Genomic DNA, 26433 nt, shown 5'->3' on the forward strand with positions numbered 1-26433 from the left:
CAAGACGAAACAACACGAGCGCAACGGGGAAGTCGCGGAAAAATAAGCGTGTGCGCTCGTGAACATACAACAGTAACTTGCGATGAGTTTGCGAAGCAAGCGATCACAAACGCCCCCGTGTCTAGACTAAACCATAGAGTTTCATACAGTAATATTGTAGGAAACTCTATGGCTATGCCCTATGGATTCAACATCTCTTGACTCCGAGAACCGCGGTGCGCATCATGAGCGTGTGTCAAGCGATAGCCTCGTCAGGCTTGCATAAACTTTTATCACGTGGTCTCTTTCTCTCGCGCGTGTCTGCGACTTGCCGGAGTTGGCTGGCTGCGCCAGCCCGCGTTCGTTTAGTGTTTTCGCTTGCGCCGAACTTCCTCATTGTGCGTACGACAAGCCAGTTGAAAGCGCTTGCTTCGGGAACGCCTCACCGCTCCCGCATCGATACAAGAAGCGCGATCCTTCGGACGTGTCTGAGTGCTGTGTGGACTGCGTCAAAGCTTAGAAATGTGCAACATTCAGAGTGCGACGTTGTTTTTTGTTATCGCCTGTTGCCTCTCGCCCGTAGTGTTTACATCTCATTCTACACCTCCGGCAACGACAAATCAAGTGCCGGCCGCTACAACGGAGCCTCCAGTGTCTACTACGATATCCCCGCAAACAGGTAAACTACTGGTAGTAGTACTGCGTTGTATCAGTCGGAGTCTTTCACCCTCCCCTTCGCGTCGTACTGAGCTCAACAAGTGTCGGTGAGACCAGAGATACGCCGACTGAAATTCCCTCTTGCCCTCTGGGTTATTATCGCCCTAAAAGCATCCGCTGCAGTGTATCTCGAGTGTACTGTGTGGCATTTCCTTTGACCCTATTGATGACTGAATTGCGAGAAGGGGCCTATGCAACGCCTACGATCTTTCATAACGCAGCCCAATAATGCAGATGATTCGAAATTTCACAAAAACATCCCTGCAGCCCCCCCCCCCCCCCCCATTTATTTTTGTCTTTCCCAGCTATGTCTGCAATCAGAAAATCAGTAAAACGCTCGGTCGTGGTGACGGTAACAACAATGAGCGAACTTGTGGGTTTTCCCGACTGCGCTGTTAATAGCTTCGATAACATGCATTGCCACAAATGAAGATCCACCTTGCTTTAATTTTATCGCTTTTGTGTTTGCGTTACATGATATTTTCGCGTCGGAATCAAGCCCTTGCGCTGTCGTTTCATTCGAAGCCTCAAAAATCGGAGCGCGCAAACTTTTGGCTGTGACCATGCGCTGCGCTAAGGTTGACTACCGCATAATTCCGCTTAAGCCGCCGTATGTGCGCATCTAGCGCACTGCGCAACACAATGTCCGGTCCTTATTGTGATCGGTCACGGCACGTTTGTGCAATGACGCTTTGATTGACGTCTGGCCTAGACTAATGGGCGCTTTCCTTCCTGCCATTTGCGCGCTTGAACCGACAGACCTGGCTGCGTGGCCTGTTTGCATCCGACAATGCACTCTTGTGACAGTATATTTACAAGCACCATTCAATTGATGCCGTGTGTCGCGGTGGCCCCCTAGCCGTGACATGTATGCTCACCTGTATTAGTAGCATGTAAAGAATTCTCATGACCTTGGCCATTATAAGTGTTATCAGGGAACTGACGAGCGTGCTCGAGTTAAGAGTAAATCAAACTTAATGCAGATCAAGCATGTCTACGAGTAATTTTCAGGTTCATTTGACTTCCCTTGTGATCGTGCCAAAAAAGTTCAATGCAGGTTAACTTCAGCGAGTATCAGAGTTACTGTCTCACAGGACTGTTTTGCTGCAAGTAAGCATCACGCAATTTTAAGTTGTGAACACAATTTAGTATAGCGTTTCTTTACATAACAATGACTACAAATGCAGTAATGCCTTGTTATAATGGTAAGAGGAGCCCATTTTCTACATTACTTTCTCATGCACCTAATAATGCTGCCTTCAAAACCTCCATGAACGATAGCGTGGAACAATACCGACTGCTACATTTTAGGGGGAATTCACTATCTGTATGAAACAATGTGCCTATTCGCTCCAAAAAGCTAAAGTAATGGCTGAGCTCACCTGGACATGAAGCTTTCAAGATTTTTACTATTTGTTGCTCGTGTACATACCACATAACATTTTGGCTGTATGAAAAATATACTTGACATGCTACTGGGAGAGATGTAAGTACATTGCGTGTAAGGTAACTGATAAAGTCTGTAACAAATTGCAGTTGTAAATTCTGAAGAAATATTTACAAAGTGCTGTATGCTAAGAACACCTTTATTTAAGTGCTTTGCTTGGCAATTTTTGAGAGTTGAAAGGAAGTCATGTGGTGGATCCATTCACTCTGATGAGGACTTTCTGTAAAATAGTTTATTAGAAAACAGGGACACGCTGTTGCTGTTTTTCAGCCATATGTGCACATCAAATTTTTGTTCTTTCAGCTGCGTTCTGTTATGTTGAGGCATGCTATAGTCAGCATCTCGGCGTGCAACTTCAGCTGCTTTTGCGATATGCTCATTTAATGTCTACAGGCTCCCATTCACATTATTTTTAGTTCTCCGTCTTTGTTATTGTCTGTCCAAAAGAGCTGATGAGCGATTACTAACTACATGGCAACTGTGCAGCTGTAGGTATCGCTAAGGCTGCTGGCACTGTGCAAGCGTCCTGTGCCACCCTGCTCTATGCGGGGTATAAGCTTGTGACAGTGGAATTGGGCCAAGCTTGCAGATGTGAAGTACTAGTTCAGCTTCTTTAAGAAATCAAACCTTAGCTGAAAATTGTGTGCTTTTAAAATGGAACAAATGTTGAGAACATGTTGCACTAATGAATAGAGAAACACTGTTGGCATCAAAGCCTGTCTTGTTATTCTAGGGGTTTTTTTTTTTTTTTACTATACTGAATTTTTCATCTTTCATGTCTTGTACCCAAACTTATGTATTGTTTTGCCTACTTTGCGTAATTGATCATGAAATGAAAGAATCGTTAAAATATACAACCTGTAGCTGGGATTACCTAACAATTCCATTACAATCCATTTACATTTAACACTGCATGAGTGGTCTATTTGTCCCACTAATAACATCAATGTTGTTTCTTTCAAGCAGCAGTTGTATTAATTTATCAACTTTGCACTTTTTTGCTAAGAAATGCCTGCAATGTGATATTGCATTAGAATTTGCAAGTTGTTCTCTTGTATGTACTTGGAAAACTTGGTTTCCACAGCCAACAGTCATGCTCTCACTTTTAGTGTCTTGCTCTTTTGCATTTGCTGAGCTCGTGGCAAGGCTGTTGACATCCGGTATTTTGTTTTTCAGCATGTGCTCAGAAGACAAACACATCTTGTTCCGACTGCCTAGCAGCTGGCACAGGGGTATGTATGTGAAGTGAGCTTATTGATCGCATAAAATATACTGACGTCATAACTTTTAGGAAGTGTCCGCAGCGTAGGTAGGCAAACTCTATGTACAAAGTGCTCATGCCCAAAGAAGACAACAAAGGAAATTTTTTACAGAACTTGTGTGAGTAGCACAACACATTCTAAGAGAAGAAAACTAATATGGCAACAAAGTACCAACAAAAAATTTTTTGTTTGGAATATTGCAGTACCTTTTCCTTTGCTGTATCACCTTATGTTTTCCTTCAGCGACCAGAGTTGGTGAAACTTTCTGGCCTACGTTTTCTTTTTTCATGCTAAAATTTCATTTTCCTCACCATTGTTTTGTAAGTGTTAATTTAAGCTGCATGTTGCAATTACTATGGAAACTGCTTAAGTCACCATTTAAGCGGTTTACATTAATAAAACAGACAGATCTTGAAGTGCACCAGCACACACAAAAGAGAATGGAAAAAAGCAGACAGAACAGAGCTTCATACTCCATGCTGTTTACATGGTTAAATATATAAGATTTATTTATTTTTTTATGCAAAAGAACCTTACAGGCCCTATGGCAGGGCATAAAGTAAGGGGGGCATATTAAATAGTAAAGGTATAAAGTACAAATTTCCAACAGGATCAGTGCTATAAAAAGATTACTGTGTTACACAATATTGAAGGCACTAGGAATACAAAGCAATATCTGAAGGCACACGAACACTTGTTACTGTTAACAGAGCAAAGGAAAACCGTTTGTGAAAATGATATACAACATGGCAAAAATGCACGATAACATACACTAGATTGGTTACTCGTGAACGGTATTAAATGGGAAAAGCATGAGTAACTGAGAGCGGAACGTGTCGGGATTAGATATGGAGGCTATGTTATCGGGGAGGTCATTCCAGAGACGAATGGCACGTGGTAGTGCAGATGAATTAAATGCATTTGTTCTACCGTATATGCGCATGAAACTGAACTGATTATGTAATCTGCGTGAAAAAGAGTGGGGTGTTTGTAGTTGTAACCGGGTTCGTTTATTAGTGTAAATATATTTGTGGAATAAGCAGAGAAGAGCGATGTGGCGGCGGATATCTAAAGGCGGCAACAGTAGGTCTAGTTTAATTTGTGTAATGCTTGAGTTTATGCTTGAGTTTATGCTGTAGTTACGGGATATGAACCGGGCTGCTCTGTTTTGTACCATTTCCGTCATATTTATTAGATAATTTTGATGAGGAGACCAAATTGGGGAGGCGAATTCTAACTGTGGCAAAATGAATGTTTGGAAAGCGAGTTTTCGAATGTTTGGCGGTGAATTTCGCAAGTTGCGTCGTAGATAGCCAAGAGAATGTGATGCTTTCGCGCATGTAGAAGTGATGTGTGGGGCCCATGAAAGATTATCTGTAAGAACAACACCAAGGTACTTATATGATGAAGTGTGGGTAAGCATAGTGTTATTAAGGTGATACGAATATTTAGAATTTACACATTTTCGGCTGAAGCACATCACCTCACACTTTGTAAAGTTTAGAGTCATGAGCCATTTGTTACACCAGTTAGCGATAAGGTTAAGATCTGCTTGAAGTTTCAAGTGATCGTCAGTCGTGTGAATAGGACGGTAGATTATGCAGATTTACTCTAAATAAAAAAAACTTGCATTAACTGGATGTTTAAAGCAAGTTTAAGATATGTCGCTCTCATGCAGTAAGTTAACTAAATGCAGAAAATGAAGAGATATTTTGTGATTGTGCGATGTTTTTTTTTTCATTGCTTCTAAAATGTTAACAATAAACATGCAAATGGTAAAACATTGCTCTCACTTTTGCACTGCTCCTTCGCTGTATTAAACACTTGTGCTTACCATGCCCTCAATGGGGTACAAACCCACAACTAGTCATGCGTGACCTACTGCACAGTAGATAGAGCAGTATATGGATGTTTATTCTTAAATAACATGAAAAGAACGGAAAAGAAATTACTGCTGACCATTATATCCACCCTTAAAGTGTGCTGTGAAATATACAGGTGTTACAGTTAACAATTTTTCATAAGTGTGTGTGCTCAGGATAATCTTGATTGTAATACCAATGCATATTTAGCAGATTTTACTGAAAGATATCTCGAAAGTGTCACTAGTCTTAGGATTTCTGCTAAGCGGACATGACTTCACTGCTGCTTGAATTTAATTCTGCATTTGGAATATGTGCCCTATATAGGACAGTTAAGAAGTTAATTAGGGAACTTTTTAATTAGCTACATGGATATTGTGATTTGTCAAGCAAGTAGTGGTTGCCTCTTAAAGTAACCCACCTGAACAGGCTGAATTGCACTGTATGCTTCATGCAATTAAAAAAAATTTATTTGAGCTAAAAGAAATTGTATTCTTTTGAAGCAATCTTGGCAGAGCTGTAGAGCTTGTTATTTCCCAATTTCTTTTTAACAGCCTTTGAATAGCACCGTAGCAGATGGAGCAGACACCTGGTAGTCAGCAGTTAAACCTCGATATAATGAATTACATTATAACAAATTATTTTACTTTTTATAGCTTCTTGTCTATGTAGCTAAGTATGTTTATATCCAATTTCAGTATACTAATGAAATTTCAAAGCCATGGACGCAGATAGTCAGGTAATTTATTTACATGTTGTTGCTTGTGAACGCACGTCTCAAAGTGCGTGCCGCGCAACACACAGCGGCCATCAAATCAGATAGCGGCGAATCCAGCTGGTCATGGCCTACAAAATCTCCCGTCGAGCGCTGCCTGATATTGGAAGTCATGCCTGGCGAGTGCGGTGTCGGTGCAATAGAGTTTTAGTTTAACAGAACAGTGGGATCTAAATGCGCAGAACACTAAACGACCCATAGCGTTTAGCATATGCATGCTATTTTTCAGATATAATGTTACCATCTTTGTGTAGTTTACGTATTTTACATAAAACATGGCAGCGGTCCCAGCCACCTGCTTCAATCTGAATTTGGCATTGCTTTTGTGGAATTCATTTCGTTCGAAGCAGTGGCTGTTTAAACAAACCACTTTTGCTTAATCTCAGGCTTCTTTGACAATAGAGCATTATGGATAACTTTGCAGAGTTTTTGAGATTGCTTCTTTTTTCGAATGTGTCGAAGCCTAACGAGTGCAATGATGATGATGATGACTTGTTGGCAGCGCCTTTGAAACAGGGTGGTAACAAATAGTCACTTAGCCTGCTTGAGTTACTCAGGTATGCTATACATGCTTTTAATTCCGGCATTTTTGTATAGATCTCTTTAATCTTGTTTCTCTTCAAGACTTCCCCATCTACCTTGTACCACTACCTATGCCTGTAACAGATCCAATCGTGTCAATCTCTTCCCTGCTTTTTTTCCACCAATACTCCAAACGTCTCATGCTTCTCTCGACTGCTGACCATTTGATGCTGCCGTCCACTTTAAAACCAAGGGCTTCTGGAAGGTGTACATTACCCACATGTCTCACTTGTTGAATCCCTTTGAATTCCATTAGGATGTGCTCAGTGGCATCTAGATTTTTGCTGCAGCATACACATGCCTCATTTAGTTACGAATATTTTCTCCGGTACGTTTTTGTCCTTAGGCAACCAGCTCGAGCCTCAAATAGCAACTTCCATTCATGTCATCAGACAGATTTTCCCTCCTAATTTCTTTCTTCATATTCTCGTAAATCTCCTAGGTGTCATTTGTTTCCATTCTTTGCATCCAATTCATTGTCTCTTTTTCTCTCACTTTCTTTCTGATGACTCCTGGTTGTCTATTTACACTTTCAGTAGCATATTCTTGGTTGCCAACTTTCTTTACCTCTTCCTCCATTTTTTGTCCATGCTTTTCAGGTACAGATATTGGTGCACTTTGTGGGATCCTCACCCGTGCTCTTGGGACAAAGGAACGATAACACAGTAGTGCAAACAATCACAAGGGCATTTATTGCACCTTTCATAGATCAATGCCTGCTAGCCGAGTTGCTCTCCACAAAACATGCCGATGGGCGCGCGACAAATCGCGGAAGTCCAATTCACCGCGACCGGATAGCGAGCGAATATGTTCGCCCCATGCTGGATCCCAACGCCTGGTCGTTCGCGTGTACGGTCACGCGAACGGTGGCGCGTTCGAAGGAGGCCACGCGAGACGGTCTCGCAGAAGCATGTAGCGGCGCACGCGCGGAAGGTCCGCGCCACTTTCCGACACGCAGCCGAAGAGGAAGCGCCTTGTCTGTCCGCGCCCAAGTAACCCCGCCGGTAGGCGGTGTTAGCAGCGCATCGCTCGCGCCATCTCTCATACTGCGCCTCAAGCAGACCGACTGCCGCGGGCATCACGCAGGCCACGCGGCGAAGCCGGATTGCAGGATACCGGAGCTATGCGGGAAAACAACATATCAGGGGACGCGTGAGAGTCGCGCATCCCCACGACTTTAGCAGCTCATTTATTTTGATCTATGCTCCTGAGTCTTTCTTCAAAACTAATCTTGCTCTGCGCTTCTCTGACTTCAAATGAGGCCCAACCCATGTTACCCTGTACTGCCTCATTTGAGGTTTCGCCGTGGGCTCCCAAAACGAACCGGCCTACTGATATTTAGTTAACTTCCAGCCCCGACGCGATATCCGATTTTAAGCACAGAGTGGCATTTGCAAACGTTAGTGCTGGCACCATTACTCCTTTCCAGATTCCATGCACCACCTCATATTTATTGTGGCCCCAAAGTACTCTTAGTTTCATTATTGCTGCATTCTGCTTCCCCTTTATTGTCAGATTATCTTGGTGGGTGCTTGAGTAAGTCATTCCTTCATTTATGTAAATGCTGACGTATTTATATTACTTGACTATAGGTATAGCATAGCTTGCTGTTGATTAAACACCATGTAATTACTCATCTCTTCATTGAAAATCATAATTTGTGATTTCTCTGTGCTAAACGTAAAGGGAACACTAAAGGTAAATACTAAGTCGATGTGGACTGTTTAAATACTATTCCAGAAACCTCGCAATGCTTGTTTCATGCCAAGAAAAGACATAGTTTACGATAAAATTGCATCTGAAGGGCCCGAATACCTTTGTCGAAATTCAAATCTCCCGCCAACCATCCAAGGGAGTGGTGACGTTGCATTCACTATCACCGCCCTTTGCTGCCGTTGGTGAGTAAAACAGCGCCCAACAGACGGCGGTACCGAGCCAAGACACAGCGGTGGATTTGCTGCTGTAGCTGCTTTTTGGTGACGTGGGCGTGGATCGTTCAGACATTCCGCGACATCACATGGAAGTTGAATTCTCTGCTGCTTGCAGTTTGTGTGAGTTTCGCAAGCCAGCAAAACCAGCGCGCCACTACGTAAAAACAACTGAAACGCGAAAGCGTAGGTGGCGCTGTTAGGATCGGTCTGCAGGGGTACTGCCCTCAAAGCTATTTCAGCCCGCTGTAGGTGCGTCGATCGATCCGGGGTGGGGGCGCCCTTCAGAGAACCAGCGAGGACAGCGCTAACCAACCGTGAACTTCCTTTGGAGAACTGCGGACTACATCCGCTCTGGAATTTAGAGGCGCTGGCTGGGTTCGGGCGTGACCACCTGACTACGGGGACGCAGGACAATGAATACCACAATGACTGCGCTGCAAAGGTCGTCGGCCCTCGAGAGAGCACTGAAACCTATGTGGCACGTGTGTGTGAGCCCTCCTCCTCCAAAAAGGCGTGTAGTCTGCGATGACGTCGAACAATGACGTCAAACTATGACGTCGAGCGGAGTGCTTATAAGCAGCAATCGTCAGCTGCTAGTGTGTGCTCGTTGTCGTGCTCGAAATGTCATCGTGAGCTGTGTGCTCGTTTGCTGTATGCTTCGTCTTGCGGGCTCCATTTGGGAGTCACGCATAGACTGTGTAAATGTATCCTCATGTTCAAAATGTTAATATGTAAATAAATCCTGCTCACTTATCTCCTGACGATGACATCAAATCTCCCTTCAACTACGGCCGTCAACTCTAATAGTGCGAGTTGAATGAAAATGAAACCTTTCGACTGCCCGCGTCATTGTCAGGGTTACTTCAATGAGTTCTTTTTTCTTAAAGTGAAATAGAACTGGACAAGCTGCATTTTATTTTGTCTTATAATACAATGCAAGGGTGATATGTGCAACGAGTGGTTGAGTACCGGTGACATAATTTAACTAGGAGTGCTTTCGTCATTGGGCAAGTACTTGAATATACCAGGGGAGTCTCTAATCATGTCATGCATTTACCTCAATTTCTCGATCATTAAGGCTCTGCTCGCAACAATATTGACGCCTTAGATGTCCTCGAGCACTAATCTATCACTTTAGCTTGACTTAATATTTGCCTTAATCTTAATCTTGATCCGTAAGAAAGGGGACGCAAAAGACTTGAAAAATTATAGACCGATCAGCTTACTGTCCATTTCCTACAGAGCATTTACTAAGGTAATCTCAAAGAGAATCGGGAACACTTTAGACTTCTGTCAACCAAAGGACCAGGCAGGATTTCATAAATACTACTCAACAATAGACCATATTGACACTATCAATCAGGTGATAGAGAAATGTGTGGAATATAACCAACCCTTATATATAGCTTTCATTGATTACGAGAAAGCGTTTGATTCAGTCGAAAACTCGGCAGTCATGCAGGTATTACAGAATCAGGGTGTAGACGAGCCGTATGTAAAAATGCTGAAAGATATCTATAGCGGCTCCACAGCCACCGTAGTCCTCCATAAAGAAAGCAACAAAATCCCAATAAAGAACGGTGTCAGGCAGGGACATACGATCTCTCCAATGCTATTCACAGCGTGTTTACAGGAGGTATTCAGAGGCCTGGATGGGGAAGAATTGGGGATAAGAGTTAATGAAGAATACCTTAGTAACTTGCGATTCACTGATGATATTGCCTTGCTTAGTAACTCAGGGGACCAATTGCAATGCATGTTCACTGACCTGGACAGGCAAAGCAGAAGGGTGGGTGTAAAAATTAATCTGCAGAAAACTAAAGTAAAGTTTAACAGTTTAGGAAGAGAGCAGCAGTTTATGATAGGTAGCGAGGCACTGGAAGGGGTAAGGGAATACATCTACTTAGGGCAGATAGTGACCACAGATCCGGATCATGAGACTGATATAATCAGAAGAATAAGAATGGGCTAGGTGCGTTTGGCAGGCATTCTCAGATCATGAACAGCAGGTTGCCATTATCCCTCAAGAGAAAAGTGTATAACAGCTGTGTCTTACCAGTACTCACGTACGGTGCAGAAACCTGGAGGCTTACGAAAAAGATTCTACTTAAATTGAGGACAACGTAACGAGCTAGGGAAAGAAGAGTGATGGGTATAACATTAAGGGGTAAGAAAAGGGCAGTTTGGGTGAGGGAACAAATGCGAGTTAATGACATCTTAGTTGAAATCAAGAAAAAGAAATGGGCATGGGCAGGACATGTAATGAGGAGGGAAGATAACCGATGGTCATTAAGGGTTACGGACTGGATTCCAAGGGAAGCGTAGCAGGGGGCGGCAGAAAGTTAGGTGGGCGGATGAGATTAAGAAGTTTGCAGGGACAACATGGCCACAATTAGCACATGACTGGAGTAGTTGGAGAAGTATGGGAGATGCCTTTGCCTTGCAGTGGGCGTAACCAGGCTGCTGCTGCTGCTGCTGATGATGATGATGAGTGGGATTTCATCGTTTCCTGCTACACTGTTATTAGAGACATTTTCTTCTGCTATTTTCCAGTAAAAGCTTTATATGCTAAATTCTGATCTCTCTGGCTTCTCAGTTGTTGCTGGATCTGTTTGGGTTTGAACTATGCTTTCTTTGTGCCGAAGTTATCCCTAATAACGTTTCTAATGTATTTCAGCTCATTGTCTCCTACAAAAATGTTACATCTTCATCCCTTGTAGTCGTTTGCAAATTTTTAGTTGGAACTCCAAGTGCTCTTACATGGTCCCAAAATCTTTTTTGGTGCACCTTTGTCTCTTTCGTGAATGTTATACACCCAACATTCACTTGTGCATTTAATTTTCTCTTGCGTGAGCTCACCTGCCACCCTTTTCTTTTCTCGGTATTTGGTGCATCTAAGGAGCACGTCTTCATGTAATCCTCACTTTTCAACTTCTTAATAATCCCTAGGTACTTGCTTATGGTCTTCTATAGCTTGCCTTATTTCCGTGTTCCACCACTTGGTGGTGGTAACAACTTTATTGAGACTCTGCTCAGTTATGATCTGGCAGGCCCGAGTCCTAGAATGGCCCCTCACGAGCACTTGCATTGTTTTCTCTTTCCAATCGAACAATTTTTTGCCATGTCTGTTTTAGCTCCTGCTGCATAACGTCTACCAGTTCCTTATATACCCAGACTGTTGTAGGAAACGCTTGCATTTTCTTCTGTGTTTTTACAATCTCTGTTATTTGCTTTTCATTCATCTTTAGAAATTCTGATGTTGTTGGTCCATGTCCACTCAGGCCATGGATGGATGGATGGATGGATGGATGCATGGATGTTATGAGTGTCTCCTAACGGTCGGTGGGTTCCGCTACCAAGCTCTTGCTATTATACTGCCTAATGTTCTAGCTAGGTTAAACAATAAAAGAAGAAACACTGTGAACTTCCACAACAAAATTTTCTGATCCCCTATTGCGAACTGTGCTTTTGCACATCTCCGCTTTTTGTTGTTTCCCTACTTTTATTCCACCAATCCTCCAATCGCCTCTTACTAATCCCTATTGCGGACATGTTTACTTTTCCACTGCTCTCGCTGAACCCAAGGGCTTCAAGGAGGCCAGTGGTGCCTAAATCGACCGCTGGGTAGACGTCTTCACATTCTAATAAAACATGCTCCATAGTTTCCCTAGCTTTACCGCAGCAAGCACATGCTTCTTCTTCCTTCTTATATCTCGCTTTATAGGTGTGTGTTCTAAGGCATCCCGACCTCGCTTCGAAAAGTAATGAGCTTCCCTTTGAGTTATCATCAATTGTTTCTTTCCCGATTTTGTCTTTTCCTCGTAAGTATAATTACTCATGGCAGGTTTCTTTTCCATTGCCGCCACCCATGAGATTATTTCAGCCTCTCTGACTTTCTGTTTTTGACGTTCTTTGTTGCTGTGTTGATCACGCTACAGGCCGCATACTTGCTGGTAAGCTTCCATATTCGTTTCCTCCACTGCGAATCAATGCTTCTCCTGTACAAATACCTCACACTGTCACAACCCAATTACATTCTTTCATATTCATCAGTCATTCTTCAAAATAAATTTTGCTCTGAACTTCCCTCACTTCAAAACTTGTCCAGCCCATATCACCCTGCACCGCTTCATTTGTAGTCTTCCCGTGAGTGCCCAATGCGAGGCATCCCACTGACCTTTGGTTGCCATCGAGTCCTGATTGTACCCCTGATTTTAAGCAAACAACCGCATTTCCAAATCTAAGTCCTGGAACCATTACACCTTTCCACATAACCCAGAGCACCTCATACCTATTGTATCTCCATAGCACTCCATGCTTCATTATGGCTGCATTTTTCTTCCTCTTTACTGTTATTGTTTTTTTCCTGTGTTTCCATATATCTGTTGCCTTCAGTTCTCTATACACCAAAGTATTTATATCCTTTTAGCCGAGGTATTTCCTGGCCAGGTATTGCCATGGTCTGCTCACTGTTTTCATTGAATACCATAACATCTAATTTTTGAACGCTAAATTTCAAACCTAAATTCTCGCCTTCCTGTCCAGAGATAATAGCCATATGTTGCAAATCCCTTTGCTTGTTAGCTAGCAACACAATGTCGTCCACATAAAATAAACCTTGAAGCTGCTGCTCTACTACTGTACCCGCCTGTTTGTATGAGAGATTAAACCCGATATTACTTCCTTCTAGCACCTTCTCCATCCTCACCATGTACATCATAAACAGCAGTGGAGATAAAGGGCACCCCTGCCTCAGTCCCTTGTTGATATCAACTTTCTCCTCACTCCTCATCCCTCCCCATTCAATGCAAGCGGTATTTTCTAGGCAAGTCTCTCTCAAAAGCTGTAGACAATCGTTGCCTAAGCCTTCCCCTTCCAAAATATCTCGCAAAACATTGCAGTCTACGTTGTCATATGCTCCTGTAATGTCTAAAAAGGCCACACATAACGGTCTGCTTTCTACTCTTGATATTTCAATACACTGAGTAAGAACAAATAAGTTATCCTCCAACGCCAACCTATTCTAAAGCCATTCTGAAGTTCTCCCAAAATGCCATTATTCTCTGCCCATGCTTGCAGCCTTAATTTGATTCCCTGCATTGCTAAGCTGTACATTACCATGTAATGGTCAACGGTCTGTACGAGTCAATTCTGTCTTTCTCCCCCTTACCTTTATAAATTAAATTCATTCTCCTTTATCGCCGACTCTCTGGTATTCGTCTATCTTTTAAAGATTTTTCCACTGCTTTCACCAGAGCTTCCCTACTGGTCCTACTTCATTAATCAGCCAAACGGGAACCTCGTCTAGCTCTGTGGCTGTGCACTTAGGAATTTTCTTTTTGGCTTTCTTCCAGTTGAAATTTGTTAGCACTAACTCCTTTTCCATCTGGTTCTTTTTCGTGCGCTTTCTTTTTTTTTTCAAATACAACCTCGTCATTGCGTTGGAAAGATTTGGCTGTTATTTTTCGCTTGTAATTTAATGCCGCTTCCCCTTCCAATTTGTTTCCATCTTCGTCTAGGATATGTTGTTGTATTGTTGTTGACTTCCTGCCTAATAATTTTATGTGGTTCCAAAATATTCTAGGGACGGCCTTCTTTTTCTCACGTATTTCTGACAAGCAACGTTCACTTTCACCTTTTATCTTTGCTTGCACCAGTATTTGAACCATAGATTTTTTCTTCCGGTATATTTCCCATTTACTGGCTACTTCATCCTGCGGCAACTGCGCTTTTTTTACCTGCCTGTGCTCTCGGTATGCTGTCATTTGGTGATCACTTCTCCTTTTTCCCTGTTCCACTAGCTTTTCGGTTTCTTTTTTCCTTTCCTACGAACATGTTGTTTCTCTTTCCATATTTCTCTCGTTATTACACTTAGAAGCTCACTATGTTCCCACTTTTTACATGGCCATTTGTCAAGTTCTTCGTCGACTCTTGCGACTATATTTGTTATTTGTTCAGCGTTCAAATTTGGACTGGCCGTTTTATACTCCTTGCTCTCTTTCTCAACTACATATCCCATTTTCAAAATAATGTGTTTGTAGTCGCTCCTTATGCTGCTATACCCTTCCTCATCAATGTCCATTTCTCTCAACTTATCATGAATTCCTTCTGTCATCAAACAGTAATCAATGGTCGATTGCCGGTTTCTCGCTTTGCACATGATCTGCCCTTCACTCCTAAACCCTATATTCACGATAACGAGGTTGTTGCACACAAAGATCTAGCATTGACTACCCCTTGTTTTCAGTATAACCATCTAGATCCTGTATGTGGGCATTCATGTCACCTAATAGGATAATTTCGGCATCATTCCCGAAACCCTTAATATCTACCTAGGCATTCCACTAACTCTTGATTCTTCTCTGTGCAATTATTTCCAGTCCACAAATACATTACGCCCAGCCAAGTTTTCTTTCCACTCATTGTACCTGATAGCCAAAGATGCTCTTGACATATTGAATTTACTCTTTTCCATTTGGCTCCCTGATGGATGAGCATTCCAACTCCCACTCCCTTTCTTTCCGACTTGGTTCTGTTGCACCCTTCCCAAACATAATTATCAATCACTGGTGGCTCTTCCGAGTCTCTAAGGTGCGTTTCTGTAACTTGTGGGGATGCGCGACCCTCGCGCCTCCCCTGATGTTTTCCCGCATAGCGCATCCCCTGATATGCTGTTTTTCCCGCACGGCTCGCGTGGCCTGGCGCCCGCGGCGCTCGGAGTGGTACAAGCGCGGTGTGAGAGATGGCGCCACCGTCGCGGCGGGGTTACTCGGGCGCCGAGGGACAGGCGCTTGCCCTTTTTCCCGGCGGGTCGGCGCGCGGCGGAGGACGTCTCCCGCGAGCGCGCGGCGACCGATGCATCTGCGAGACCGCCTCGCGTGGCCGCCTTGGAACGCGCCACGATTCGCGTGACTATACACGCGAACGACCAGGCGTTGGGATCCAGCATGGAGCGAACATATTCGCTCGCGAGGACGCGGTGAGTCGGACTTCTAGATTTGTCGCGCGCCTATCGGCATGTTTTGGGGATATGAACTCGGCTAGCAGGCATTGATCCATGAAAGGTGCAATAAATGCCCTTGTGACTGTTTGCACTACTGTGTGTTGTCGTTCCTTTGTCCCAAGAGTACGGAGGAGAACCACCCGTATCTCCCACATCTGGCTGCCCAACGTGGACCTCTTGGGGCATCGGACGATAATTTTAAGTGTTGCTTCGTTCAAGGCCTTTGTTTGAACCGAAGCGTAGGCCTAGCGTGGATTTTGATCGCTAGCGTCGGCGGCGTGCTTTCTTGGGCGAGGCGACGGTGGCTGTAGTGTGTTTGAACATGTCAACATGCTAAGCCTTTTCGCAAGTGTTTTTTTGATGACATTCGTCGGTACGAGAGCCACGTGGTCTGCATCCTGGGAGAGCGAGGCTGAGCGCCCGCGGAGCAGTGGCAAGCCTGAAGCGAGTGAGTACGGAAGCCTCGTGGGTGGTCCGAATTTCTTATGTAAATAGCTTCTTCTATCTCTTTGACTCGGATGAAGTCGCGGCTCTGGGAGCCGGGTGGCCGCGGGCCACGGGTGCCACGACGGGCTGACTGGTATTGCGGCCTGGCACCGGGCGCTCCGACACCGTCTGGGACGGTGGGCGCCGTCAACTCGGATGCTGTGTGCACCGAGCGGAGTAGGACCACCTCACAGAGCTAACGTCTCCTCGCGGCTGCCTGTTTTGCGCCCATTTTGGGTGTTGTTTTGGATGCCGGTTGTTGTCAGAGTAGCGACGATTTAGGCCTAAGGCTTTACGAAGCTGCCTGTCGCACGTGGAGGGACACAACCTGGTGGACCGTGGCGTTGAGGTGTTGCAAGTTGCTTCCCTCATTCTAGTTAGCCTCGCACGAATTGAAATTACTCGTTCGACTCAAGAAAGCGAGCTTCGTTCACGTGAACTTAGCATCTGAGTAGCTGCCCGATTTTTTGCTAGCCGAGTTGAACATCGTACCACGTGGGCGATGCGCATGCAGAATTCCTCTCCCTTGCACTACTTTAGTGTTTGCCGAGTGTTTTGAGTGTACGCAGCGTGATTGGAGTCACCCCTGGCTTGCTGCCACCTGCACATCGTCTGCGCTGCTGCCCCGGACTACGATCGAGTCACCCCGGGCGATGGTGATGCTGTGGCCAGTTCGGCGCAGCGACTTCGGCGGCCTCCTGCATCCAGCTCACAACCCTCGGCGGCGGACAAAGGAGCCAGCGGTCACCGACAGCTACGGCGGCTCTTGCCAGCTGGGCGCGTCGGCGCGAGCGACGCTTGCTCGTACCGACTACTGCGTCGTCGTCTCCGGAGTCCTGGCCTGGGATCGTGCCGTCGAGTCGCAAAGCTGCTGCTGTGACCGGCGGACGCCAGCGGTGTACCCAAGGACAGTCGGCTCGCATGTTATGGACAGCGTGTGGACATTTCCCCGGCGCGGCCACTGTTGCATGTACCACCTTGTTCGCGAAGCACGTGTTGATGTTAGACCGTGTCACATGTTTCGCCGGAATAAGAAGTGATTTAAGGTTGGGGGGATGTGGGGATGCGCGACCCTCGCGCCTCCCCTGATGTTTTCCCGCATAGCGCATCCCCTGATATGCTGTTTTTCCCGCACGGCTCGCGTGGCCTGGCGCCCGCGGCGCTCGGAGTGGTACAAGCGCGGTGTGAGAGATGGCGCCACCGTCGCGGCGGGGTTACTCGGGCGCCGAGGGACAGGCGCTTGCCCTTTTTCCCGGCGGGTCGGCGCGCGGCGGAGGACGTCTCCCGCGAGCGCGCGGCGACCGATGCATCTGCGAGACCGCCTCGCGTGGCCGCCTTGGAACGCGCCACGATTCGCGTGACTATACACGCGAACGACCAGGCGTTGGGATCCAGCATGGAGCGAACATATTCGCTCGCGAGGACGCGGTGAGTCGGACTTCTAGATTTGTCGCGCGCCTATCTGCATGTTTTGGGGATATGAACTCGGCTAGCAGGCATTGATCCATGAAAGGTGCAATAAATGCCCTTGTGACTGTTTGCACTACTGTGTGTTGTCGTTCCTTTGTCCCAAGAGTACGGAGGAGAACCACCCGTATCTCCCACAAACTGCATACATCCCTATTTGTTCTCTATTTAACTGCTCCTCAATCTATGCCCACTTTTCCTTTCTTCTGCCGCCGTGCATGTTTATGTAGCCTATTGCATGGCCACCTGTCTTGTTTTCCTCTTTTTTCTGTTTTTGACGGTGATGTTATTCTGAGGTTTCCCTAGGGGACCTTCATTACTACCTACTCTGGCCTCCCGAGAGCCTGTGAGCCCCCTAAAAAAGCAACAGCATGACCAGCAAGTCGCCAGCCCACTTCTCGTCCAAGCCTGTAATTGAAGTGGATCCCGTCTCGTTCAAAACCACCACACCTTCTCACTTTCCAGTTTACTTCGAGAACCTCGAAACCTTTCTCTCGGCTCATTTTCCATATTGCCTCATTAGCAGCCACTACGGCTCTTTGTACGTGACTGTCACGTACAGGCACCGTGCACACCTCGATCTGCACCTGAGGGGACGGCTTGCACAAGTCGTCTACACCCTTCGCCAAGCGCTAGGCTAGTCCTGTCCCTTTCCTGTTTAGAACATCATTTAGCCAACCTGCTACTGTGACAAGGTGGCGCACATGGGCATTTGCCGCGAAGTTTGCTTTTGCTCGCTCCATGACAGAACCCAGTGTCCACCCTGGAAGTGTCCCTACCGCCACTCTTTTATCGTCTTTCGCCCTTTCCACAATTGCTTCTGAGCACCTAGCCAGGTTTGAGCAACACCAGGGGGTGTTGGTTTGAGTCGCCAGCTATAACCACCATTTCACTATCTCCCTGCTTCCCTTTGTCCTTTTCCACGTGATTCGGAAAATCACGTTTGGGGATTGCAGCGCCACTTATCGACTAAGTTGGGAGATAGATGCGACAGCACATGGCCTCTGAGATCCGGACATCTCGGAGGCCGTGGTTTCTAGATTGAACTGATTTCACCGCAAACAAATAATGCACATTCCTGGCTTTCGTCGCGCTGCCTCTCGCACTTTTCGGATGCATATGCAAAGCATGGCTAATAGATGGAATCACTTAGGCGCACTATGTATGTGAAATTTAAAGCGTTATCAAATAGCGACCCACACGTAAACTACGCTATCGCGCTGTACTAAAACTCGCTTTCTAAAAAATTAGTTTGCGGAATGGTAACGCTATTTCCTTTAACCCTGCTATTATGCTAACATTAAATTAAAGCTGTCTAATGTATCGCGCATTTGTATCGGCGCATTCTGTGCCACGTGTATCCGAGCGTGCGCTGGGTCAGTGCCCAATTTTTTATTTTTGTTGTGGACATTTCTCTGTGGATGTGGACGATAGCAGTGATAAACATGAGTAGCGGTATGGGCACCCTGCAATGAAGTTTACCTGTACATGTCGCGCCACCTAGCAGTGGCAGTGAGCACCCGCAGGTAGGCCTTCACCATCATTTCACCATTGTCTGTGGTGCGCTCAGGCCCACCTGAAAGCCTGCTTTTCCAGTTTTCCAATGGATTCGCTGCAACCTCTTGGCAGCTCCTCCGTGAGAAGTGTGAACAAAAAGAACAAGCGCAGATACTGCTGCGTTAAGGATTGTCACAACCGCGAAGGGGATGTCGGCATCAAATTGTACTGCTTCCCTTCAAAACTGGGAAGCAACCTGGCGGCTGAAGTGGATCGTCGCAGTTCGTGTCAGTCTTGCGAATTTCTGGTAAACAAACTAAGACGTAAATGCAAAAAGAAGAAAAAGAAAGAACCAGCACTGGCATCCGTAAAAACACACAATAAAGCGTCAACTGCATAAAAACGTGTGATGTGATTGCCGCTGTTGTAAATCAGTTTAGATAGTTATTTAGCTCGTCTTGCTCCGAAAGAAACGCACAGTGGTTGTTATGTGTCAAATCTAGCTTCATAAGCGCTCCGTGCTGGAGCTTTGTACGCACTGTGCTTCTTCCTGTGTCAAGAGCAAGACACAAATGCTGGAACCGAGCTCATTCATGCCGATGTTTTCTCGCACTTAGAACAACAGAACTAAGGATGGAATACACTGCAGCACACCTAGAGTATTCAAAAATTAGCATTTCTCTCTTGCACATTAGCGCATATTGAATTTGTTCAGTATTCACATTGTTTAGTCTCAGCTGATTGCTCTCTATGATGCTTCAGAGATAATGCCCTCTCACATTCGAGCCCGAACGACAATGCCAGAATATGCCCGAGGCACTTTGTCAATGGGGAAAAAAGCACTTACCTGCCAATTTGCCAAAACCTCTACAATTGTGAGGTGCAAGGCATGCTACAAGTAATGAAGCGACAAATGACAGTTGAAAGACATCCACGGCCATATTTGCTCACTTGTGGTATAAAATAATGATCTGTTAACTCACTTAGAGTTCGATGTCGTAAGCATGCTTGCTTTGTTGTGACAAATACTTTGCGACCTGCGGTGGTTGCTTAGTGACTATGGTGTTGGGCTGCTAAGCACGAGGTCGTGGGATCAAATCCCAGCCACTGCGGCCAAATTTCAATGGGGTCAAAATACCAATACCGTGTAATTAGATTTAGGCCCACGTTAAAGAACCCCAGGTGATCCAAATTATTCCGGAGTCCCCCACCACAGCATGCTTCCTAATCAGATTGTGGTTTTTGGCACCTAAAACACCATAATTTAATTTAAGCACCTCGCTGTGATGTCCGTACTGTTTACTTCTTTCACAGGATATACATGGTTGTAGCCGTAAATTTGGCATCCTTTCTCATGCATCGGTGGTCCAAAATACGCCTCAAAGTTTTCAATTGTTAAAATCGCAATTTATAACAACCAACAGGTTTCAAACGAGCGCCGCAAAAGCATGCCTCTATAGCAGTGGTCTCCTCAGTGTTTCACGCAACTGACACGGTGGCGCTGACGGCTGAGCCGATCGCTGCACCGCCTGACCACTGAAGGGAGCCCATAGTACTAATCATTTCTACATCTAAAGAGTCCAAGCGCAATAAGATCACATGGCACCCCGTGCGCCAGGTACTGTGAGTGCGAGGGCAAGCCAACAAGGATGGTGGCTTGATCAGCAGGCCCGTGCACTCTGCTTTGTGACTTCATGCTAGTTGGATGAAATTTCCATTGCCAAGCCCGGCGTGATGAAAGCGGTGTCGTCAAAATCACCTTGGCTTACCAACACCTTGACAGCGCAAGGCCTGTGAACTCTGCTTGATGACACCATGCTACTATGCCCAAAATTTCTTTTGCGAAGCCCAACGTGACAAAAGCAGTAACGTCAATATCACCGCAGCTTACTAGGGAGCATTGATTCTATGCCAGTTTAGCCAGACAGCATGACATCATGGATCGAAGTGGCTCCGGTCCTCTCGCGCACACAAGTGGGGTAGTCAGCAGCGCGGTAACGTGATCAAGCGCATGCTGGGGGTGTTCTCTGATATCGTTGACCCTCTCCAGGCTACACTATCAGCTGCGGTGGCGGTGGTGTGCACACGAAAGCTTACAGGCGTCGCCTATGCCGCAGATATGAAGATATCGTCGACACAACATGAAACTGTATCTTTGGTCGCCGACTCTAAAATTCAACGTAATTACTTAATTTTTCTCGTTGAAAATAGTTTTTTCTTCCTCATTGCCCAGTGATTCAGAAAACTTTGTGCCCCCTTTTCATCTAAGAAAAATCCGGCGGCAATGTACTTATTTGCATAAGAAGTCGAATATAAATACAACAAAATTTCAACATAACAAATTAAAGTGCCGATTTTTGTGACTTAATTATACGAAGGTGTAAGTGTACGATATAAATCCCAGCACGTTGCCTCCAAGGTATTCAGTAGACTATGGACTCTGCTCCATCTTGGTGGTCATGCTCAGGTGTAGCACGGTTCTCAGCATTTTAGGTTGTGTTTAATTTCTGGCAAACGGTAATCGCGGAGCTTTAGGTGTTTTAATGAGTTTAGTTATCAGATAAAACATCTGTTCGTTCTAGCTTTTTGTGGTGCATTCACTTGAATTTCTAATGTGAAATTTGCGCTGAGGCTGCTCTGTATCTCTGCTTCAGCGTCCTAAATTTTTCTTCCAAGAGTGCTTCAGAAGTGAGGCACTGCATTTTTTTTTTCTGAAGTTTCCTTTCTGGTTTGCCTTTCTAGTGTTACTACTGTTCTACAACAAGAAGATGTGGCTTCTATCCATACAAGAGGCTAATCCCAAGCCATGATGAGTGTGCCTACTTCTCAGAAGTATACTGGGGTGTCTGCTTCAGTAAGTTTCCCTGCTTTTGCTCTCTACATTTAGATAGTGATATTTTCCACTGTGCTGTTCTCTCCCCTTCTCTGTACTATTTTCCTTTTTACTAATGCACGGACTATACTACAGATCTTATTGTAATGAATCCCTATCCAGCACGAAAATATATTCGTTATGTCCAATATTCCTCCCATAAGCATATATTTGTTACCTGCTGATACTTGTGAGACACATTTTGGATTGACTTCATTATACACGTTAATGCATTAGATACATGTTCATTGTATAGATATTCCACCGTAGGGATGCTCCTCATAGATAGGATGCTCCGGCAGTCAAATCCTGGCTTCTGCAGTTGGATAGCAATTGACGCATAATAAATGTGAAGATGTTCTTTTAGTTAAGTGCACAATAAGTAAACCCAGCTTGTTAGAACCAGTCTGTCACCTACTGCAGCATGTCTTGTAGTGTGCTGTGCAGCTTTTAGACACTAACAGTTAATATTTAGTGTAAGCTATAGCTATTGTGGCATGCCACGTCTTGGTTCAGGCAGGTGTAAACACCAGCAGTAAGAGGGAAGCTTTCAAACCATCTGAATACTGTCGAAACATGTAAATGCTTTATATGCCAGCAGTTGGCAGGCTTGACATTCGTTAGCTCTGAAAGAAATGTAGTCGCAGCCAGTTGCCAATCGTTGAACACTGAGACCTGCAAGCTTCTGCGATGTTCCACTTTACTTAGCAGAACTTCCTTATAGCCTTGAGACTGCTTGTTGTACTGTGCAGAGAAGCAGCAAGATTGGAAACTAAGTGTACAGTGCAACATAGGGCGATGTTGAGAGAGTAGGTGAAAGGTGCAGGTGCTTGCAGTGAGTTTCGACTTATTCTTTGTTAACTGCTATTTTGATTGGTAATCGGTGCAAAAAGCTTTCAAGAACTTTCCTGAGATATTCATTGTCTTCCTTCCCTCAGACGTACGTTATGTGAGTACATGCACACACGCATGTACACATTTTACATGTTGTCTTCGGTTTAGGTTCTATATTGGTATCATACAAGTGACTGTGAAATGCATAAAAATCTGAAGCTGGGTTCTTGTACGTGTTGGTATCCGGGTTCCTGCTTGAAAACTACAGCTCGGCGTCCTACTTCACTGCTTGTGTTGGTCATTATATTTTCTTCAATACAGTTTCCCTACAAGGAACCGTGATTGCTATCAGCGTGGTCGTCGGCACTCTGTTGCTGGCACTAGTGGTGTGCTGTTGCTGTTGCTGCCGCAAGCGCCAGAACAGCAAATGGCTGCGTGACATGGCTAGCATGGAAGAAGAGCGGAGACAGCGTCAGGAACGTGCAGACGAGCGACGAGCTGAGCGCAAGACACGCAACGATGACATCCGACGCAAATACGGCCTTGTCCGAGACGAGACCCCACCTTACACTCGTTTTGACCACTGATTTTTCTCCTTCAAGCAGCATAGCACAATGGAGTGGCCGTTGCACTATGAGCTCTATCTTGGGCAGTCTGATCTGCCATATAAACCGGCTAGCATGCTAGAGGTGTAACAGCAAACAGCCCAGCCACAAAAGGCGCAGCTTTGTTTTATGGCACGTGCTTTCACCATGTATATTTGAAATGCTGATGTACATTCAGCAAACTGGAATGACATAGTAACTCAACTTGCTGCACCCTTGCCTCAGAGAAGACAGTTTCTTTCCTGAAGTGAGCAGTTTTATGCGCATTTGGCGCAGTCGTGGCTGAATACTAGAAAAGCATGTGTGAATTGCACATGTGCACCTGGCTGCTTTAGAGCTACTGTTATTTTGCAATTTCCTTTTGTAGGGTACCTTTGTGGTTGCATCATCAAATTCGTAAATGAAGGCAACCAGAGATTGAGAGGCTGTAATATGAGGTTAGATGAAGAAGCGAAGAAAGGCTTATAGGACTATCCTGTGCGCATTAACCTCAAATTTTTGTTGCAGAAGGGCAGTGTGACACAAACAACCTGTGGTGCGTGCTTTTTTACGATTAAATGTACACTGATGATAGTGCAAATTTTAAAGAATACCTGCAGAGGCCTTGAGTACCTTCAGATTAAAGCCCAAGAAAAGGGAGCCTGTCGTGTGTTCAGCACCCCTCTTAATTTTTTTTCTGCCTCTTGCAGCTCATTTTTAAAGTGATTATGGGTACTTAGTTTTGTTGTTGCACTTACACAAGCTTTGAGGAATTCTCAGGTGTATATTTCATATGCATTGCTCAGTGTGTGTTGTTATTACACATTCCTAGGCACAGTGGCCTTGTTGCTGTGTGCTTCTACAAGTGGAGCCTTCCCTTTCTTAATAGAATTTTCAAGGAGTTTTACTGCATGCAGCCTACGTGCAGTGCCTTTGCTCTTGTCACCAGTGGTATGTTAATATTTGTTTAAAAGTGCTTAGCAACCTACATTTAACATGACCCATGCATTCCAAATGTAAAAAGTGTTTGGCAAGGCAGTTGCTGCTTAATTAAAGTTTCTTGTTTTCACTAAATTTATTGTTTTGTTCTGCTGCTATTGTCAGTCGCTCCACATTTTTTTTTTCTTTTTTAGTGGCAATGTGTCATTCAGTGGACCTTGAATGTTGGGTTAAGGCTGCATAAGGTTGGGCTTCCTGAATGTAGTTGAAGCTGGCTGTGCTGCGCCCTAGGAAAAAGATAGAACAATGATTTAATATGGGCAAAATTTTGTTTTACAGCATTGCAAAATTTGACCAAAAGGTAGTAAAGGACTCAAGAAACCTTTATTAAAATTTGAAATTTACAACAACAGATGAACAATGTAGGTGCTCATATTCTGATCAGATCCTGAGCAGCACATTTTATCTCTTTGAATAGACAGTTGTTTGTTGTGCAGGCATCTGTGAAGTGGCTCTCATGCGAGCCAGTTATAAGTTTTCTCATTGTCATAGTAGTAGCATTCTTTACAAACCCAGATATGCAATCTTTTGGTTGCAATGTTGTTATTGATACATACGAAATTCTTTTATACCATATGCCCCTGCATTTTGCAGGCTATCTAGAGAAGATAACCGAGCACAAATGATCTTGTGGTGAAAGGATTTTTTTTTTCTGCCTGCTAATCTCTATAGCTGAAAAAGAAAATGGCATGGTGCTCTGTCATCATTTATCACGTGTGTTCCAAAAGCTATCATATGGTGTACTGTGATCTCTATACAGGGTGCGTGTTTTGTTGAATGCTAGGGGGACTGTGTGCACTGCAAGCGATATCCACTTGTGAATGTTTGCATCAGCACCAGGCACTTTCGTAGCAAGATAAACAGGAAATGATCCCTGCTACAGAGAAACGTTGAACTACAATGACTTCTGTTTCAAAAACAAAAAGGGAGAGGGGGATAATTTCCTATGAATAATAAAGGTATTCCACTGTTCTCACTGGTGTCTTGACATGTAGCATTTTTATGTCCACTAAACATTCCTGTACCGTTGTTCCTTCTTCAGGCTTATTCAGTTACGTTGTGGCTGACATTGAACAAGTGGCTCTGTAAATCTATTTCATAGAATTTTGTTTGCCAAAAGTAAAGTTTATAGCTCGCTCAGCCAAATCTTTTCTTTAAGACTTGGGTTCTTTTCCCATAACCCGCAACAGAAATGAAGTGAGGGCGTTAGCCGAGCGTGTGCGCTGTGTCAAGATGTCGCTACTGCTTCGCACACTGCGTCGCGATTGTGCGAACGCAGAAATAATCGTCTTCGAGTAGGGTACAGCGATTGCCGGATTCGGAAGTAGGACCCTGAGGGAAGGATCACCCCCTTCCCCAAGATATAAACGCCACCCTCCTCCTTGTCGTTCCCTCTCCTGTGCTGTGATACGCCTACAACGAGTGTCAGTTCCTAGCACTCACATCCTTCCTATCTCTGCCATCTTTCCGTCCCTTCTACACAATGCCGACTGTGTCAGCCGGCCCAGGTTAGACAGTTACGGTGCGGTCAGGGGGCTTTTATCTTCTTTGTCAACCAATATCTCGTCTCTCGTGGTGTAAAACTTACGACTTTTTAAAAAGGGACGCAATTCTTATCGAGGGTGTTCACGAACCGTTCCCCGTAGATTTCTAGGCACGTCACTAGGTGCCTTGGACTCCATGCAGTGTATTGCGATCCGTAGCGTTGTGTTCGGCGCTCATGAACTGCCGCAGTGGATTATAGTAAGAGCCCAAGCAGGTTGCATGGCCTCATACAATCGCCGACCAATACAGGCTCGACAGGGTCCGCCGGAACGTGTCCGAGTAATCGGATATCCGAAATACAGGATTCGCCCCTGAAACAAGGGATTTTATTCCACAAGTGGCTAAAATATTCGTGGGGCCGCATCGTTGATATGAGGACGGATTGTCAACGAAGCTATTTAGGCTGCATACATGGGCTGCATACATTGTGAAATCATACATATATTTTTAATACGGCCCCACACTACGCCGATACAAGCGCTGCCGCAGTCACGGCGCCTCCCATGCATATGCCGCAACCGCTGCTGCAGCCGCGCTGGCACCACCGACGCGCGTGACATTATAACCACATAAGTCCAGGCAACGTGCACA

The 26433-nt window shown here is 45.0% G+C and overlaps 1 protein-coding gene across 1 annotated transcript; it reads left to right on the top strand.

Moving 5' to 3' along the window:
* The first annotated feature begins 301 nt into the window (after window positions 1–301).
* Window positions 302–25273, top strand: LOC126542371 (pituitary tumor-transforming gene 1 protein-interacting protein-like). Its single transcript, XM_050189424.3, has 4 exons — window positions 302–658; window positions 3320–3375; window positions 21751–21862; window positions 23036–25273. Exons 1-4 carry the CDS (start codon window positions 502–504, stop codon window positions 23299–23301), a joined length of 591 nt encoding a protein of 196 aa, XP_050045381.1. The 5' UTR covers window positions 302–501; the 3' UTR covers window positions 23302–25273.
* The last annotated feature ends 1160 nt before the right edge of the window (window positions 25274–26433 follow it).

This window comes from Dermacentor andersoni, chromosome 2 (assembly GCF_023375885.2).
Source record: "Dermacentor andersoni chromosome 2, qqDerAnde1_hic_scaffold, whole genome shotgun sequence".
Lineage (NCBI taxonomy): Eukaryota > Metazoa > Arthropoda > Arachnida > Ixodida > Ixodidae > Dermacentor > Dermacentor andersoni.